Source organism: Chiloscyllium plagiosum, chromosome 23 (genome assembly GCF_004010195.1).
Source record: "Chiloscyllium plagiosum isolate BGI_BamShark_2017 chromosome 23, ASM401019v2, whole genome shotgun sequence".
NCBI lineage: Eukaryota > Metazoa > Chordata > Chondrichthyes > Orectolobiformes > Hemiscylliidae > Chiloscyllium > Chiloscyllium plagiosum.
The window spans coordinates 5,982,487-6,003,104 of NC_057732.1; the positions used below are offsets into that span (position 1 = coordinate 5,982,487).

General features: G+C 43.3%; 1 protein-coding gene across 6 annotated transcripts in view; it reads right to left on the reverse strand.

Moving 5' to 3' along the window:
• The window catches only part of LOC122561569 (lymphoid-restricted membrane protein), a 165,967-nt gene extending 146,055 nt beyond the window's left edge, over positions 1 to 19,912 (reverse strand). For 3 of the 6 annotated variants that reach the window (XM_043713368.1, XM_043713371.1, XM_043713367.1), the window contains exons 1-4: positions 19,093 to 19,149; positions 16,074 to 16,679; positions 14,963 to 15,073; positions 1,606 to 1,786 (exon numbers count right to left, since the gene is read on the reverse strand). In XM_043713368.1, the coding sequence (XP_043569303.1) occupies positions 1,606 to 1,786; positions 14,963 to 15,073; positions 16,074 to 16,679; positions 19,093 to 19,111 (917 nt within the window). In that variant the 5' untranslated portion in view covers positions 19,112 to 19,149. Of the gene's footprint in view, positions 1 to 1,605; positions 1,787 to 14,962; positions 15,074 to 16,073; positions 16,680 to 19,092; positions 19,150 to 19,499; positions 19,626 to 19,813 lie in introns of those variants that run through there. The other 3 variants (XM_043713369.1, XM_043713370.1, XM_043713372.1) reach the window with 3 other exon arrangements.
• Between the last annotated feature and the right edge of the window lie 706 nt (positions 19,913 to 20,618).

The window sequence follows — 20,618 nt, forward strand, 5'->3', positions numbered from 1 at the left end:
ACAGAAAGCTAACATCAGGGTTAAACAGGTAACTGGGAAGTCATTTATTGGCCGTTATTTCAAAGGGAATGGAGTGAAATTAGGGAGGCCTTGTTAAACGTATGTAAGGCACTAGTCAATCCACAGATGGAATACTGAACAGTTTGGTCCCTTTATCTTTGGAAAGGTACCCTGTCATGGGGGTTATCCAAAGAAGGTTCACTAGATTGATACCACAGATGAAGGAACTGTCTGAGGAGGAGAGGTCAAATAAATTGGGCTTGTGCTCTTTGGAATTTGGATGAACAAGAGGTGACATTATTGCAAGTTAAGATTCTTGGAGAGCTTAACAAGGCAGATACAGAGAAATGGTTTATTTTTGAGAGTCTAGGGCCAGAGGGAATCATCTCCGAGCAATAGGTCTCCCATTCAAGACAACATGAAGAACAATTATTTTTTCTTCTTGGATAGCAGTGAATCTGTTGATTTCCCTGCCACAGAGGTCTGGGGAGGCTGGACCATTAAACATATTGAAGGCTGAAATGGACAGATTTTTTAATGCGCAAGGGAATCAAGAGGGCTAGGGAAAATGCAGGAAAGTAGAGTTGAGGATTATCAGATCAGCCATGACCTCATGATCTGAATGGCAGTGCAAACCCAATGGGCCGAATGGTCTACTTCCACCCCTCGTGCTATATTCTTAAAGTCTGTTTATTATGATTGACAACATAACCACATTCAGCTAATGAAGTATTAAAGAGCTGAAGCACAATTATAATGATAGGAATCTTATTTTAAGATTAGCTTATTCTTCTTTTACCTTCCCACATTGGGTGACTCTATGCTACATTACATCAACCTGTTACAAGGCCCTGCAACTCAGAGGAGAATATCCAGGAGGATTTAACCTTGTGCTTCCCCGTGAGGCAACCAGGATCATGAAAATACCCAAGTTTCACACAAACTGGAGAAGCAAAATCCCAACTTGTCACTTGGCAAACAAACATTGCTTTGGTCTTGAGTTGGTGAGCAAGGTTATTAAAAAAGCAAGCCATCTTAATGAGCATTACCACAGTACTGAAGGGGACATTCAAAGCACTGGTGTACACACATTCGTTTATTGATAAATAGCCATTTCTTTTTGAATATAGAAACGTCACAAAGTGTGAAAAAGCGATCAATACAATTAGCACATTCAACTGCTCTTGTAGTCAAACGGATTCCCATATTACAGTTTTTACCATAAACTATCCACATACAAGGTGGTGTAAGGGAGCACATGAGCACACACACACTCTGGATGGAGCACAGTACATTTGCAGGTGACATTGGCGAGACCACAATTCTTGCCCACTCTGCCCCAGTAAGGCTTTGATGGACCACCTTCCCCTTTGCTAATCAATTGTTCAGCAGGCTAGACTGTGTAGAGATGATAGGTTCACTTTCCCTGAAGATTAGCTCACCATTTTGTTCTTATTTTAGAAGCAATCTAGTGGCTTCCTTGGTCCTTAGCTCTCATGTCACCTCCCAATAATCAAGTTGACAGCTGACCAGGAGTTTTATTATATTCCATCGCTTGGGCTCAGAACAGGTCACAGGGGCTGTATTTGTTACTCAGTTTCCTACCTTTTCCTCCTACAGTCTTCAATCCATTCTTTCATCACTGCACGATAGGTGTTCAGATCAATGGACACATCCTTGTTATCCGGGTCTAGCATGTTACACAAATCCTCGAGGCCACTGTCCTCAGAACTGCGGCTCGTGGTGTGTCGTAGATAGTCCACAATCATAGAAACAGGCACTTTCCCTGCAGAAAGCAAATCAGTCCAAACCCTTCAGTGTGAAAACAGGTTATTTGGCCCAACAGGTCCACAGCAACCCTCCAGAGAGTAACCCACCCAGACCCATTCCCCTACCCTATTACTCTCCATTTACCCCTGACTAATGCACCTAATGTACACATCCCTGAACACTACGGGCAATTTAGCATAGTCAATCCAGCTAACCTGTGTACCTTTGGATACGTGGATTAATTTATTCACTTTGCTGAGATCTTACAGTCTCAGTGATCCCACTAGACATGGGAAGTGGGGAAGAAGGATATTCTCTTTCCCCATGGGATGAGGCGGAGGTGGTAGCAGCAATGCCACCAAAGCCATTCTCTCTTGGGTAATTAAAATCAGAACAGTACGACGGGGGGGGGGGGGGGGGGGGAGGAAGCTGCTTGGCCCAACATGCCTGTGCTAGATCTTTTGATGAGCAACCCAATTAGTTCCTTGCTTTTCTCCCCCAAATTGCCTGCAATCCTTTCTTCAAGTATTCATTCCATTCTCTTTTGAATGCTGTTACTGACTTGGTTTATTTGCCCTATCACGCAACATATTCATAGAATGTTTTAGACTAGATTCCCTAGAAGCAGGCCCCTCAGCCCAACCAGTCCACACCGACCCTCCGAAGAGCAACCCACCCAGAGCCCTTTATCTCTGACTAGGGCACCTAATACTACGGGCCAATTTAGCATGGCCAATTCACCCGACCTGCACATCTTTCGACTGTGGGAGGAAACCAGAGCGCCCGGAGGAAACCCACGTAATAGTTTCTCAGAGCAGCATGTTTTGGAAGCAACCAGAGAGCAGGTTAAATTAGACTTTTTAAATTAGACTTTGTATTGTAAAACGTGACAATTAATGGCTTCAGACTAATGGGACCTCTAGGTAGTACTGACCAGAATATAATGGAGCTTTACATCCAGTTTGAAAGGGAGTACTATATATACACACACTTGTGTATAGGTCAATCCCATGTACAAGTACACCCCTTATTTTTGGCCAAAAAAATCTTGTATTTTCCATATTTTTTTTAAGATTACATTACAGTGTGGAAACAGGCCCTTCGGCCCAACAAGTCCACACCGACCCGCCGAAGTGCAACCCACCCACACCCCTACATTTACCCATTACCTAACACTACAGGCAATTTAGCATGGCCAATTCACCTGACCTGCACATCTTTGGATTGTGGGAGGAAACCGGAGCACCCGGAGGAAACCCACGCAGACACGGGGAGAACGTGCAAACTCCACACAGTCAGTCGTCTGAGGCGGGAATTGAACCCGGGTCTCAGGCGCTGTGAGGCAGCAGTGCTAACCACTGTGCCACCGTGCTGCCCATTTCTTGTGTATAAGTCGACCCAACAATATCGCATTCATTCATTCATACTGGTGATGCCATTCATTGCTCTTTGTTTCCCATATTGCATCTCTATTCATTCATAACACTACTTGGCTTACGACAGCACATTCATTCATTCAGACCAGGACTAAGTCTATCGGTACTTACAGCACTTTGATCACTTTACATCCAGAAGTTAATCTCGTTAAAAAAAATGCAGCATGAATTTCAGCCCCTCAAAACTCATGCCCGTGTATTAATTTTTTAAAAATTGAAATTAGCGTTCGACTATCGTCAAAATTCGACCTAGACATGAGTATATACAGTAGGTTGGGTTCAAGACTAGTATTTTAAAGTTAATCAGCTGAAGCGATTGAGCATACCAGGCTGGAGGATAGATCAAGAGAGTGGCAGGCATTTCACAAGATATTTCCGAATGCAGATTGGCTGGCTGGAAAATAGAAATGGGTGTTTGGTTGATTGGCAGGATGTGACAAGTGAGGTCACTCCCAGGTCTACACTGGGGTCTCAGCTTTTCAACACTTAAATTAATGACTTAGACAATGTGAGCCAAAGCGTGGTAGTTAAATTTGGTAATGACACAAAGATAGGCAGGAAAATATATTGCGAAGACAACTTCAGGAGTTTGCAGCCAGCTATAAATAGGTTATGTTAGTGGGATAAAATAGGAATATGCATAGCTATTCACTGTGGCAGGAAGAAATAAACAAACAAACAAACATGGTATTATTTAGAGAATAAATGCAGTATTCCAAGGTGCAGCAGGATCTAAACATTCTAATGCACGAGTCACTCAAAGTTAGTATGTGGGTATATGAAGGCAGCTAGGTGAGTTGCTACCCTGTATTACGAGAGGAATTGAATGTTAAAATAAGGATGTGCGCTTCATTTGTATAAGGCATTGATGACTCCACAGAGAACTGTGCGCAGTTCTGGTCTCCTTATTTAAGGAAGGATGCAATTTCTTTGGAGATGGTTCAAAGATGGTTTATTAGATTGATAACCCGGAATGAGCTGGTTGCCTGACGTGGAAAGATCGGACATACTGGGCTTTTTTTTTTTAAAAAACTGGGATGTAGAAGACTGAGGGGTTACCTTTAGTTCAGCCACATTTGGAATAGCACGCGCAGTTCTGATCACCACAATACAGGAGGTATGTGGAGTGTTTGCAAAAGAGATTTACCAGCTTGTTGCCTGGATTGGACTGTATTAGCTAGAATGAGAGGTTGGACAAACATGGTTTGTTTTCACTGGAGGCTGAGGGGGCAAGCTGGTGGAAGGATATAAAACTATGAAAAGGTGGAAAATCAGTCTCTTTCTCGGGGGCTGAAAGTATCAAATACCATGGGGCATACATTTAAACTTGAGCGGGCAATGTTTAAAGATGTGCAAGGCAAGTTTCTTTTAATTAAACAGAGGGTGGTAGGGTCCTGACATATGCCGGAGATTAGAGACAAGAGTGTAATGCTGGAAGAGCACAACAAGTCAGGCAGCATCCAAGGAGCAGATCCAGAAATATGCTGCCAGGGGAGGTGGTAAAAGTAGATAAGATAGCAATATTTATAGAGGCAATTGGACCAATACATGAACAGGCAAGGAATAGAGGGATATGGAGCATGTGCAGACAAAATGGGACTAATTTAGGATGGCATCAGGGTCAACACTGACATGAGCCAAAGGGCCTGTTCCTGTAATGTTCTATGTTTAGGGTGTGACTGACGTTGATATGATGTTGACCAAGTGGATGTGGCAAAGATACTTCACCTGGAGGCTCTGTCTAGAACTGGGGGGGGGCAGTGTTTTAAAATTAGGGATCACCCTTTCAGGACAGAGAAGAGGAAGTGTTCCCAGTCCGAAATACTTTGCAACTTTCAGCCTTTGAAGCAAACAGGGACATTTTAATATATTAAACGTAGTGGACAGAGGAAAACCAAAGATTATGAGTGGATGGAAAATGGAATCTATTCCATGTCGTTGGAAATGCTAACTACTCACTGCGTGCACTTACTGATTAGTTTATACCTGAATCCTTTCTATCAACCCTTCAAAACATCAGAAGCAAGTTAGCCATTCACTTTATATGAACACTAACTTTAAACATCACAATCAAATCTCTTGGCTTTCTCAGCCCACAGGAGAACAACTGGATTGAATGCTTCCCCTATGTGTCACCTCCACAGCCAATTCTCCAGCTAATGTAGAGTGTCCCATCTATGGGAATACTTGCTAAATATTCTAATAGTCATGATCGTTTTCTCATGGAGGACACTGCCCTCTCCTGGGCAGAATGAGAGCTGAAATGTCACGTTCTCAAAACTGCCAGACCCACTCAGGAAATAAGAGTATGCCCTCTTGTGAGGGCCAGTGGAAGTGTCCCTACCCCTGAACTGAGGGGCCTTGGTTTAAGTCCCACCCGTTGCAGAGATGTGCAATAACATGAGAACTGGTTGATTCGAAAAAATAGGTTAAAATAAAACAAGAGTATTTAGACTATAATATCTGCTATTCTAGCCAATAGAAATACAGCAATGGTTTCCAGAGTTTACTGCAGACCCTGACCAGAGATAAGGAAAATCCAAATGGTGCAAACATTTTGGGAACCACAAAAAGGTCCAAATAAACTATTTGTTGTTGTTCCTCTTCTCCCTCCCCCCCCCCTCCTCCCATGTAGGTTACCACGACCACACATTAAGTCTCAAATCCCATAGAACATACAATGCAAACAAGCCATTCAGCTCAACGATTCCACACTGACATATCTGGCTTAAGTCTGTTCCAATCCTTCTCCATCTAAAATCTCATGATGTGGAGGTGCTGGTGTTGGACTGGGGGGTGAACAAAGTCAGAATTCACACGATGCCAGGTTATAGTCCAACAGGTTTATTTGAAATCACAAGCTTTCAGAACTCAGCCCCTTCATCAGGTGCACAGAGCTACCTCAGTTACCCAAAGGACATGGGCGGGGAGTTTTTTGTTCAGATAATTGAATGCCAGTTAACAGTTTAACCAAGCATCGGAACCTTGCTCAGATAATCCGAAATTAGGATAATTGAATGCTAGATAGAGGTTCCTCGGTAGTGAGAGAGGAGAACACAAGATACAGAATTTATAGGCAAATTGATAAAGGGCAGAAAATCGAAAGATCGTACAAATGGTGGGAGTCAGATAAGACTCTGCAGGTGAGCCAGGGTACAGAAAGAGTAAAGTATCAAAGGCTGAATAACAAGCGAAGGGATGATCTATAAATCCCATTAATGAGGCAGAGAGATAATTACACTCTACTGCAAGCCCACAGATAACCTCACAATGCTGCAGTTCTCCAGCTTCCACCCTAACCATATTAATGAAGCCAGCCCCTATGGACAAGCCCTGCACATACACAGATGAGGAGGGACGCGAGGGATACCTAAAAGATTTTGAAGGATGCCCTCATAAGAATGGGATACAAAGCTTAACTCATTGATCACCAGTTCTGACATGCCACAGTGAAAAACAGCAACAGTCTCCTCAGAAGACAAACACAGGATACGGCAGATAAAATACCCTTCATCATCCCGTACTTCCCCAGAGCGGAGAGACTAAGCAGTGTCCTTTTGCAGCCGTCAACATGTCAATGATTACGACTATCTTGCCAAGAGCATCCCCACGCCTCCAGTTCACTCCTTCAAACAACCATTCACAATAAACTACCCAGCCTTCAGAACAACATTGACCACAACACCATACAACCCTACCATAGCAACCTCTGCAAGACATGCCAGATCATAGAGGAGGAAACTACTGTCACACATGGGGGCACCACCACCAACCACATACATGGCAGATATTCATGTGACTTGACAACATCATCTACCTCCTATGCGGCACGTAAGGATACCCCAAGGCATGGTATATTGGTGAGAACATGCAGAAGCTACGACAATGGATGACTGAACACTGTGCACCAATCACAGACGGGGATGTGCTCTCCTAGTCAGGGAACATTTCAGTAGTCAAGGATATTCAGCTTCCAACCTTCAGATATGTGTCCTCCCAGGTCACTTTAAAGATATACAACCATGCAGAATCACCGAGCAGAAACCGATTGCCAACTTCAGTGTCACAAAGATGGCTTCAACCGTGACCTGGGGTTGATGTTGTGCTACATGAGGCCACCATGCTGTTCTGTATCTGTAAAATCTTCCTACTGTCCTATTTTGACACTATCACCTTGATAAATTGTTATGATCTCTCTACCTTCGTTTATACAGTTTTTGATTACTCATTATTTTGGTTAGACCCTCAGCATGCCACTCACTCATCGGTGAGCATCACCTTATTTTTAATTTTTTGTAATTATCATTCTGCCTCATTTAATCAGATTATAGGTCATCCCTTCACCTGTTATTCAGCTGTTGACACTTTACTCACACGGTCTAAAACTGTGTCACTTGCACAGACTTATTATTCAACACTCCACTCACCACAATTTGTATGATCTTTTGATCTCTCTGCCTATAAATTCTGTGTCTGTGCGCTTCTCTCTCTTTCACCTGATGAAAGGCTGTGCTCCGAAAGCTTGTGATTTCAATTAAACTTGGATTTTACTCTGGTGTCATGTGACTTCTGACTTCATCTAATTCTCAGTTTAATCATATGCTTAGAGATTCTCCTTAAATGGATGAACATTAATCATTTCGAGTGCTCGTGATAACGATCACTCAACTTTTTGGGCGACGGTTTCTCCTGAGTTCTCGGTTCGATGACTATCGGCGATTGATGCCTTTCGGTTTCCTCTTCCCCACTATTTGATACATTTATTTCAAATGGCTAACACCCTTATTCCGAGACTGTGTTACCGTTTGCCAGACAGTGGAAACATTTTCTCAGTACCTACACTGTCAAACTCTTTAGGAATGTTATAGTTCAATTAGAGCCACCTCTCATTCTTCCAAACGAAGGCCGAGTCTATTAAATCTTGTTTTGCCCCAAGGTGATTCTGGGTAATCCAAGATGGAGAACGGGAAAAAAAAATCATGTCTGCAAGATCTGCTTTTTGAGGTATTTTAGGTGTTGGAGGTGATTTCCTTGAATTCCAGGAACAGCAATTACTGTTTTGTATGCTGTTGCATTGTTTTGGAACTTTGGGGAAAAAAGATCAAAACAACTGCACTTTTTTTTAATAAAAAAAAAAGAGAAAGACAGCTAAAAGGCAGTGAGCACATGGTCAGTGAGGGAGAGAGAAAGAAACCTACAGTGCTAACTGACACAGCAGTGAATCTGCAGAGTTACTGCCTTTGCTGTTTGAGTTCATGCATCTCTGGACATCGGAGTGAGTCGAGGAAAAATTCTCAAATAGTGAAATTCACAGCTGACCTTGGAGGAACTCGTGTGGGAGAGCTCACAGCACAGGAACAGATAAGGGGATAGTTTTTAAGTGCAAGTCTACAGTAATGAGTAGAGTGGGTTCTTTCTCAATTATGTTTTATTGAGATCTGTCTCTTGATTAAGTTTTAAAAATATAAACCATAAGTACTAAGCTAGCCTGGAGCAGTGTTTTTTTTAGAGCAAAAAGACAGTGCTATTTTCTGGGTCTGTAGGTTGTGAAGGAGTAAAGATGGCCTTTATTAGAGTGATATGCTCTTCAAAGTTTGTGAGAAGATTTGTAGCTCGGGTGCTCGTTGTTGTGGTTGTGTTCGCCGAGCAAGAATTTGTGTTGCAGACGTTTCATCCCCTGTCCAGGTGACATCCTCAGTGCTCGAGATCCTCCTGTGAAGCGCTTCTGTGATCTTTCCTCCAGCATTTATAGTGGTTGACAACCGGAAGCGGCAGATTCAAACCACTACAAATGCCGGAGGAAACATCACAGAAGTGCTTCACAGGAGGCTCCCAAGCACTGGGGATGTCACCTAGACAGGGGATGAAACGTCTGCAACACAAATTCCCAGCTCGGCGAACAGAACCACAACATTGATATGCTCTTCCTGTCGAATGTGGGAGTTTAGGGAACAATACCATGTTACTGATGATTATGTCTGCAGGAAGTGTGTTTAGTTGCGAATCCTGTCAGATTACATGGATTGATTGGACAGCAGTTAGAGGCAATGAGGAATTGACAGGAGCTGGGGGTGTGATGGATGGCAGTTATAGGAAGGAAGAAAAGCCGCAGATACAGTCAGGTAGAGGGGTTACCTCCAGGAAAGGTAAGAGAGAGGCATGTAGTGCAGGAGTCTTCTGTGGCTATCCCCATTTCAAACAAGTATGCTGTTTTGGAAAATGTAGGGGGTGATGGACTCTCAGGGGAATATAGCACGAACAGCCAAATTTCTGGTATGGAGACTGGCTCTAATGCAATGAAGGGTACGTCGGGTTCCAAGAGATCGATTGTGATAGGGGACTGTCTAGTCCGGGGCACAAACATATTTCTTCAGCCAGCAGCAAAAAATCAGAATGGTGTGCTGTTTCCATGGTGCTAGGATCAAGGATGTCTCAGAGAGGGTGCAGAATGTTCTCACGGGGGGGGGAGGGGAGGGAGGTCATTGTCCACATTGGAACCAATGATACAGGAAAAGAAAAGGGTGAGATTCTAAAGGGAGAATATAGAGTGTGAGGCAGGAATTTAAAACGAAAGCCCTCAAGGGTAGTAATATCTGGATTATTCCTGGTGCTACGAGCTAGTGGGGGCAGGAATAGGAGGATAGAGCAGATGAATGCATGGCTGAGGAGCTGGTGTATGGGAGAAGGATTCACATTGTGCACCATTGGAATCTCTTCTGGGGTAGAAGTGACCTGTACAAGAAGGACGGATTGCACCTGAATTGCAAGGGGACTAACGTACTGGCAGGGAGATTTGCTAGAACTGCTCGGGAAGATTTAAGCTAGTAAAGGGGGGAGTCAGACCCAGGGAAATAGTGAGGAAAGAGATCAGTCAGACAGATACAGTTGAGAAAAGGAAAGAGTCAAAAAGTCAGGGGCAGGCAGGAACAAAACAGAGAACAAGATAGGATTAATAAATTAAACTGCATTTATTTCAATGCAAGAGGCCTAACAGGGAAGGCAGATGAACTCAGGGCATGGTTAGCAACATGGGGCTGGGATATGATAGCAATTACAGAGACATGGCTCAGGGATGGACAGAACTGGCAGCTTAATGTTCCAAGATAGAAATGCTACAGGAAGGACAGAAGGGGAGACAAGAGAGGAGGGGGAGTGGTGTTTTTGACAAGGGGCATATTTCCAGAAAAATTTCCAGGGAAGTTATTTGGGTGGAACTGAGAAATAAGAAAGTGATGATCATCTTATTGGGATTGTGTTATAGACCCCCTAACAGTCAGCAGGAAATTGAGAAACAAATTTGTAAGGAGATTTCAGTTATCTGTAAGAATAATTGGGTGATTATGGTATGTGATGTTAATTTTCCAAACATCGTCTGGGACTGCCACAGTGTTAAGAGTTTAGATGGAGAGGAATTTGTTAATAGACAATAGGTGCAGGAGTAGGCCATTCGGCCCTTCGAGCCTCCACCACCATTCAATATAAATCATGGCTGATCATTCCTAATCTCTTTGTACTGCCCTGTTCCTGCCTTATCTCCATAACCCTTGATTCCACTATCCTTGAGAGCTCTATCCAACTCTTTCTTAAATGAAACCAGAGAGTGGGCCTCCACTGCCCTCTGGGGCAGAGCATTCCACACAGCCACCACTCTCTGGGTGAAGAAGTTTCTCCTCATCTCTGTCCTAAATGGTCTACCCCGTATTTTTAAGCTGTGTCCTCTGGTTCGGGACTCACCGTCAGCGGAAACACGTTTCCTGCCTCCAGAGTGTCCAATCCTTTAATAATCTTATATGTCTCAATCATATCCCCTCTCAGTCTTCTGATCTCAAGGGTATACAAGCCCAGTCGCTCCAGTCTTTCAGCGCAAGGTAATCCCGCCATTCCAGGAATTGACCTCGTGAACCTACGCTGCACTCCCTCAATAGCCAGAATGTCTTTCCTCAAATTTGGAGACCAGAACTGCACACAGTACCCCAGATGTGGTCTCACCAGGGCTCTGTATAGCTGAAGAACCTCTTTGCTTCCATACTCAATCCCTCTTGTTATGAAGGCCAGCATGCTATTAGCCTTCTTCACTACCTGCTGTACCTGCATGCTTACCTTCATTGACTGGTGTACAAGAACACCCAGATCTCTCTATACTGCCCCTTTACCTAAATTGATTCCATTTAGGTAGTAACCTGCCTTCCTGTTCTTGCCAAAGTGGATAACCATACATTTATCCACATTAAACTGCATCTGACCACTCATCGAACCTGTCCAGGTCACCCTGTAATCTCCTAACATCCTCAGCACATTTCACCCTGCCACCCAGCTTAGTATCATCAGCAAATTTGCTAATGTTATTGCTAATATCATCTATATCATTAACATATATTATAAAATGTTGCGGTCCCAGCACTGATCCCTACGGTACCCCACTGGTCACTGCCTGCCATTCCAAAATGGAGCCGTTTATCACTACGGTTTCCTATCAGCCAACCAACTTTCAATCTAAGTTAGCAATTTGCCCCCCATAACAAGCACCTTAATTTTGCTGACTAACCTCCTATGAGGGACTTTATCAAAAGCTTTCTGAAAGTCCAGGTACACTACATCTACTGGATCGCCCTCGTCCATCTTCAGGAGTTACGTCCTCAAAAAAATTCCAGAAGATTAGTCAAGCATGATTTCCCCTTCATAAATCCATGCTGACTCTGACCTGTGTATAAGACAATTTTCTGATTCAGGACGCGGACGTACCTACTAGAGAAGATGCAAAACTTGACCTACTCTTAGGTATTAAGGCAGGGCAGGTGACTGAGGTGTCAGTGGGGAATACTTTGGGGCCAGCGACCATTATTCTATTAGTGTTAAAATAGTGACGGAAAACAATAGACAGGATCTAATAGCTGAAGTTCTAAATTGGAGGAAGGCCAATTTGACAGTATTAGGAAAGAACTTTCAAAAGCTGATGGGAGCAAATGTTTGCAGGTAAAGGGATGACTAGAAAATGGGAAGCCTTCAGAAATGAGATTACAAGAGTCCAGAGAAAGTATATTCCTGTTAGGGTGAAAGGATGACTAGAGAAACGACACTCTCAGTTCAGAAAAAGTAGAAAGCATATGTCAGGTATAGACAGGATAGATCAAGTGAATCCTTAGAAGAGAATAAAGGAAGTAGGTTTCAGCTCTGATCTCCATCTGCAGCAACACATTTTTCAGCAAATAGAATTAAGGACAATGCAAAGGGTTTTTATAAATACATTAAGAACAAAAGAGTAACTAGGGAGAGAATAGGGCCCCTCAAAGATCAGCAAAGCGGCCTTTGTGTGGAGCTGCAGAAAAACGGAGAGATACTAAACGAGTATTTTGCATCAGTGTTTTCTGTGGAGAAGGATATGGAAGATATAGAATGTGGAGAAATAGATGGTGACATCTTGAAAAATGTCCATATTACAGAGGCAGTGGTGCTGGATGTCTTGAAATGCATAAAAGTGGATAAATCCCCAGGACCTGATCAGGTGCACCCTAGAACTCGGAGGGAGGCTAGGGAAGAGACGGCTGGAGCTCTTACTGAGATATATTTATCATCGATACTCACAGGTGAGGTGCCAGATGACTGGAGGTTGGCAAACGTGGTCCCACTAGTTAAGAAAGGTGGTAAGGACAAGCCAGGGAACTATAGACCAGTGAGCCGGACATCGGTGGTGGGCAAGTTGTTGGAGGGAATCCTGAGGAACAGGATGTACATGTATTTGGAAAGGGAAGGACTGATTAGGGATAGGAGCATGACTGTGTGGGAGAAATGATGTCTCACAAACTTGTTTGAGTCTTTTGAAGTAACAAAGAGGATTGGTGAAGGCAGAGCAGTGGACATGATCTACATGGAGTTAAGATTAGAGTGGTGCTGGAAAAGGACAGTAGGTCAGGCAGGATCCGAGGAGCAGGAAAATCAATGTTTCGGCAAAAGCCCTTTATCTGGATCTATATGGACTTCAGTAAGGCGTTCAACAAGGACCCCCATGGAAGACTGGTAAGCAAGGTTAGATCACATGGAATACAGGGAGAACTAGCCATTTAGGTACAGAGCTGGCTCAAAAGGTAGAAGACAGAGGCTGGTGGTGGAGGGTTGTTTTTCAGTCTGGAGGCTTGTGACCAGTGGAGTGCCACAAGGATTGATGCTGGGTCCACTACTTTTGTTCATTTATATAAGTGATCTGTATGTGAATATCAGAGGTGTTGGTAGTAAGTTTGCAGATGACACCACAATTAGAGATTTAGTGGACAGTGAAGAGGGTTACCTCAGATTACAATGGAATCTTGATCAGATGGGCCGAGGAGCGGCAGATGGATTTTAATTTAGATAAAAGCAAAGAATTTAATTTAGAGAACAGTAAATCAGAGCAGGACTTATACATTTAACACTCCCCAAGTTCCTGGGGAGTGTTGCTAAACAGACCTTGGAATGAAGGTTCATAGCTCCTTGAAAGTAGAGTCGTAGGTGGATAGGATAGTGAAGGCAGCATTTGGTGTGCTTTCCTTTATTGGTCAGAGCATGGAATACAGGAGTTGGGAGTTCATGTTGCGGCTGTACAGGACATTGGTTAGGCCACTGTTGGAATATTGAATGCAATTCTGGTCTCCTTCCTATCGGAAGGATGCTGTGAAACTTGAAAGGGTTCAGAAAAGGTTGATAAGGATGTTGCTAGGGCTGGAGGGTTTGAGCTATAGGGAGAGGCTGTATAGGTTGGGGCTGTTTTCTCTAGAGTGTTGGAGGTTGAGGGGTGACCTTAGAGGCTTATAAAAGTATGAGGAGCATGGATAGGGTGAATAGCCAAGGTCTTTTCCCTGGGGTGAGGGAGTCCAGAACTAGAGGGCACAGGTTTAGGGTGAGAGGGGAAAGATATAAAAGGGACCCAAGAAGCAACATTTTCATGCAGATGGTGGTGCATGAATGGCATGAGCTGCCAAAGGAGAGGAGAGGAGGCTGGTACGACTACAGCATTTAAAAAGGCATCTGGATGGGTACATGAATCGGAAGGGTTTTGAGGGATGTGGACCTGGATTATGTTAGGATATCTGATCGGCATGGACAAGTAGGACCGAAGGGTCTGTTTCCATGCTGTACATCCCTATGACTCTATTACTAGTCTAGTGAACCTCCTGTTGTATCCCTTCAAGAACTTTACTTAAAAGGAACCGAAAAATACATACCCTGCTTCAGATGTGCCTAGCAACATAATTGTAGTAAAATGTCTTCTGTTTTACACTCTAACCCCTTTGTAATGAGAGCTAGCACACCATTTGACTTCCTGTTTGATGTACCGGAATGTTAATTTTCTCCGATTGTTAAGCAAGACACCCAGATCCCTCTGAAAGCAAACACTTCCCCATCTCTCACCATTTAAAAACAAAATTGTATTTGCCAAAAGTGGGCAATTTCACAATTCGTCACTTTGTATTCCACTTGTAAAGTTCTTGTCCACTCACCCAAGCCATCCATATCCTTCTGCAGTCTAGTTTTATTTCACCCAACTTGATCAGCAGCAAAGTTTGATACATTAATCACTTGGATGAAGGTACAAAGTATAATTTAAATTAAAAGCAGTTGAGGCCAAGGTCCCAAATCTTGCAGAACTCCCTAATTATTGGATAGGAAATCAAAAAATGTTCCATGTCTTGCCTGTTCATCAATCCTTAAGCTATGTTATTACATGACTCCAATTTTAAGGAATAAATGGGAACAGTGCATGTTACAGAACAGAAATGTGTTACCTCTGTGCTTTGTGTCACAGGCATAAAAAATGGTGTCCAGCAAATCTTCCTCACAGATCAGACTCATTTCTTCCGCATTTTCCATTCTGTTTACCACGACAGGCTCGTTTACTTGAGAAAAACAGTGAAAGATTGAACAAAACGCACAATGTCACCTTCACATGTGAAGCTCGTTTAAACTTTATAGTTTACCACATCCTGTTCGCGAGCATTCTTGTACATATATTTTGCTAAATGGCAACATTTTCAGTTGGTTGATTTGGAAACGTTAAAAGAGTGTGATTAATTCAGTGTAACTACTCATCCAATAGAATAACAGCTTCAGTTACACTGAGTAGGTCAGCTCTTTACTAAAAATATTCAAATTAATAAATATCGTTACCATAAATATACCCGAATCTCATAATATAAATCATGCAGTAATGGTTAAATACATCTCACAATTTGAGCAAAATTAAACCTATGGCTCTATTTAGCCACAAAAAAAAATTAAGGCGACAAAATAAAACATTCCAACATATTTAGTGAGTCACAGTTATGATACTGGATAATTAGATTAGATTACTTACAGTGTGGAAACAGGCCCTTCGGCCCAACAAGTCCACACCGACCCGCCGAAGCGCAACCCACCCATACCCCTACATTTGCCCCTTACCTAACACTACGGGCAATTTAGCATGGCCAATTCACCTGACTTGCACATCTTTGGAGTGTGGGAGGAAACCGGAGCACCCGGAGGAAACCCAGGCAGACACGGGGAGAATGTGCAAACTCCACACAGTCAGTCGCCCGAGGCGGGAATTGAACCCGGATCTCTGGCGCTGCGAGGCAGCAGTGCTAACCACTGTGCCACCGTGCCGCCCACAATTAGTTGAGTGTCCAAGTCCAACCATGTCAAGTTGTTAAACTGAATTCTGAACAAGGGCATATTGAGACTGTGAAAAGGTACTTATTTATATGCAAGTGCCCCCTTCAGTGTAAGCTAGGTTCTGCAATAAAAATTAGCATTTCAAAACTCTGGACTCCAGTCTAAATCAGATGATTGGAGATAAATCCAACTCAGGTGAACACATTTACTTAAAATAAAAATGTGATAACTTTCCCAACTCACCACTTGTCTCATCTAAGGATAACTTCTTCGCTACAGGTGACTGTGTTCTATGCAAGCGGGTGTAGAAATTAAAGTTGGAGGAGTTCACTGGGCTGCACGTGACACTCCCATCATCACTGGTCACTATACGGTGCTCAATGTTAACAATGGCCGAATAGGGTTGACTCAAACTGGTAATGTTCCTCACACACCCACTAACTGGAGTGGAGCAGCTCTGAGCTCCACAGCGATGCAGTGGCTTGGACAACATCCCTCCAATGGAGCTGACCACTGTGTAAGTAGAACTAACCGTGGGAGGCTTTCCTGGTTGACCTGTAGAGATTTTGGGTGACGGCGTACAATTTGCAACAGCGATGTTCACTTCCTGCTCCACTGTGTGATGCTCTGCTGTTCTGTTCCTCAGAATCACCTCCATGTTCTTCTTGAGGCTGACCTGAGGGCTCTCAAAGTTTCGGGAGCGAAATTTAGGAATTTGCAGCACAGGGTTGGACATCTGATCCCTCTTCTGAATGGTCTGAAGTTTTTTGCAAATGCTCTCTACTGGATTATGGCGTTTACTACACATGGTCCTGTTTGAAGATGAATGAAAATACCTCACTGAAATATCTGCAACAAAAATCAAAATACAAGCCTATGTCTAACCTTGGTCACACACACATACACACACACACACACAGAAACATCAATGCTTACTCAACAAAATAGTTGCACATTTGAATCTGGGTGCTCATGGGTACAAATGTCAGCTGTGACTCAATGGTAACTCTCAATCAGAAAGTGGTGGATTTAACACCCATTCCAGAGAATAGGCTACAAAATGTAGGCTGATGCTTCAAATACAGACCGTACTGCACAAATGTTAAAGCAAAGTCTGCAGAGATAAATGCAAATGATCCCACTGCACTATTATTGAAAACCAGAGGAGCTCGCTCCTCTCATTTTCTGGTCAATATTTATCAACTATCAAGAATAGATGATCTGATCCTGATCACATTGCTGTCTGTATGGGAGCTTGTTGTGTGCCAGCAAGCTGCTGAGTTTTTTTTTTAAAACTATGGTCACTGTCCTACAACGGACTGATTGAGCTGTAAAATGCTTCGGAGGGTTCAGAGATTGTCAAAAAAGGTACTATATTCAAAATTTGAGAGAAGATTTGTAGCTTAGGGGCTAGTTGTTGTGGTTCTGTTCGCCGAGCTGGGAATTTGTGTTGCAGACGTTTCGTCCCCTGTCTAGGTGACATCCTCAGTGCTTGGGAGCCTCCTGTGAAGCGCTTCTGTGATGTTTCCTCCGGCATTTATAGTGGCCTGTCCCTGCCGCTTCCGGTTGTCAGTTCCAGCTGTCCGTTGCAGTGGTCGGTATATTGGGTCCAGGTCGATGTGCTTATTAATTGAATCTGTGGATGAGTGCCATGCCTCTAGGAATCCCCTGGCTGTTCTCTGTTTGGCTTGCCCTATAATGGTAGTGTTGTCCCAGTCGAATTCATGTTGCTAGTCATCTGCGTGTGTGGCTACTCAGGATAGCTGGTCGTGACGTTTCAAGGCTAGTTTGTGTTCATGGATACGGATCGTTAGCTGTCTTCCTGTTTGTCCCATGTAGTGTTTTGTGCAGTCCTTGCATGGGACTTTGTACACTACATTGGTTTTGCTCATGCTGGGTATCAGGTCCTTAATAGTGTCTTGATGCAACTTCTTTTGTGTGTGTTGGGGTGGTTACTTTCGTAGTTCGGGACTTGATCTGTGTGTGTGGCTTTCCAACGGACAGCTGGAACTGACAACTGGAAGCGGCAGATTCAAACCACTACAAATGCCGGAGGAAACATCAAGAAGCGCTTCACAGGAGGCTCCCAAGCACTGAGGATGTCACCTAGACAGGGGACGAAACGTCTGCAACACAAATTCCCAGCTCGGCGAACAGAACCACAACAAGGTACTATATAAATACAAGCCTCTCCTGAAAAGTGGGGGAAAAAGTGAAAGGAGAACACAGCAAATTCTTTACAACTCCAGTTTGAAACTTTCCAGATGCATTTTGTGTGTTGAATAGCAAAGCTGACAGTCTACAGAGCATAGCGCAGAGCAATTGGAGCTAGGGGCAGCATCTCAAACAAACAGATCCACAAATAATCAACAAAAAGATGAGGGGACTGAACTGACATATGGCAAACACCACCAAATGTCAACAAGCACACAGTGACAACAAAAGACAGGCCTGTATTCATGTGACAAACTTCACAACCACTGGGTATTGAAACACATCAAAACCAGGAAAGCCTTTTAAGTGTAATCACTGTTTTTAAGTGTTGCAGTGCAGATTTAAAAATCAGATTAAAAACAAAGGAAGTGAATACATCTGCATTTAAATAGAGCTTTAGATTTCTCAAAATGTTGTTATGGCTAGTGAGACACTTTTAAAGTTACATTGTTAGGAACGCAGCACCGAAGGTCCTCAACCTAAGCTGCTTTTTTGTGTGGAGTCAATTGAGGGACAAATATTAGCGAGTGCAGTTGGGCAAACTCACTGCTCTTTTTTACCCTTGGATTTAATAATTCATCAGAAAGACAACAGTTGCAATATTTCCTACTTTCAACTCCCCGGAATCCAACCTTATTGGTCTTAGATCACTTTGCAACTTTTTTTATTATGCAAAGCATTCCTACCCCCACCTTAATAACATCACTCTTTTACCTCTGGCTTTGTAGCTGATTCAAATTATTTATTTCCACCACTACCAGGAAACCATTTTATCAATTAACCTATATTTCTGATAAACCTATTCACACATCTAACTACACAAATCCAATCTCTGAGCTCTCCCAGAATGGCTTCACATTTACCAGGCTCTCTAAGGGTTTTAATAAGGTCATTTCAGGTTTTTGTTTTAACACTGCAATGAGCATGGACTCAACCTACTCAATTGCTCATAAGAGGATCCCTCCACATCCAGGCCAACATTCTCAAGACTGCCTCCAGCAATAGCCTTCACAGACTATTAAACTCTATCCATAAGCTTCTATCTAACCTTCAAGTAGTTTCAGCATTTCATTTTGATTCCATCTTCTAATTGATATAGCATTATATTTTAAAATACAAGTTGCTATCCAGATAAACTCCAGTCCAGCGTATGCAGCTCCCAATTAAATCCCTCAAACATCAAGCCAATCACCAGTTGCTGGTTTCCTCTGATTAGCTGTTGCGATTTTGGGCATTTTGGAAGGGCTGCTATTTAATTGATAAATAAAACTCAAATATAGCCAAATCCGTCGGATAATCGACTACTCAGATGCGAAGTTAATAGGGCGGAGAATTTAGACTTTTAGATATGCTGAGGCAGCCCAAGATTTAACCCTGGCTCAGCAGAATTTAGCTGTTTAACTACACAATAATGGGCAGATAACTTGTAAAATTAGATAGTGAAAATAAACATACTTCACTCGACTAGATAGGGTGTGGCTCGTTCCCTTACAATTACACACAAATCCTAATCGCTGTTGGTAACGTTTGTTCAAGTGCAGGACTGTAAAATGGAATGAATTTAAGAGATACGGAACTTCTATATATGAAAAGAGCCTAATTCAACTAACACAGCAGCTTCCGTAATGCCACTAACAGGTTTTTAGAACACAGTTTAACGGGACAGACGTGATAAGTTTTTCCCGTAATTTCGGGACTCCCACTTTTTAATGCGTCAATATTAAAATAACAACGTTCTCTAACTTCCTATCATTCTCTGCAAACATTACCTTCTGACTCAGGAGATTTATCGTGACCGAATCTGTATTACTCTGATTTAGGAGACACCCGTCACCCAGCCCAAGATTTAAAGGGACCTTGCTCCAGTTTGAATAGCGCGCCGTTTTGCGGTGGTCCCGCCCCTGCTCTCTGATTGGACGGGAAATGTAACCTTACCACATGAGCCAGGTAAAAACAGTGACTGCAGATGCTGGAAACCAGATTCTGGATTAGTGGTGCTGGAAGAGCACAGCAGTTCAGGCAGCATCCAAGGAGCAGCGAAATTGACGTTTTGGGCAAAAGACCTTCATCAGGAATAAAGGCAGAGAGCCTGAAGCGTGGAGAGATAAGCTAGAGGATGGTGGGGGTGGGGAGAAAGTAGCATAGAGTACAATAGGTGAGTGGGCAAGGGGATGAAGGTGATAGGTCAGGGTGGAGTGGATAAAGTTTGTGAGAAGATTTGTAGTCGGGGGCTCGTTGTTGTGGTTCTGTTCGCCGAGCTGGGCATTTGTGTTGCAGATGTTTCGTCCCCTGTCTAGGTGACATCCTCAGTGCTTGGGAGCCTCCTGTGAAGTGCTTCTGCAACATGAATTCGACTGGGACAGCACTACTATTATAGGACAAGCCAAACAGAGAACAGCCAGGAAATTCCTAGAGGCACGGCACTCATCCACAGATTCAGTCAATAAGCACATCGACCTGGACCCAATACACCGGCCACTGCAGCGGACAGCTGGAACTGACAACCGGAAGTGGCAGATTCAAACCACTACAAATGCTGGAGGAAAGATCACAGAAGCGCTTCACAGGAGGCTC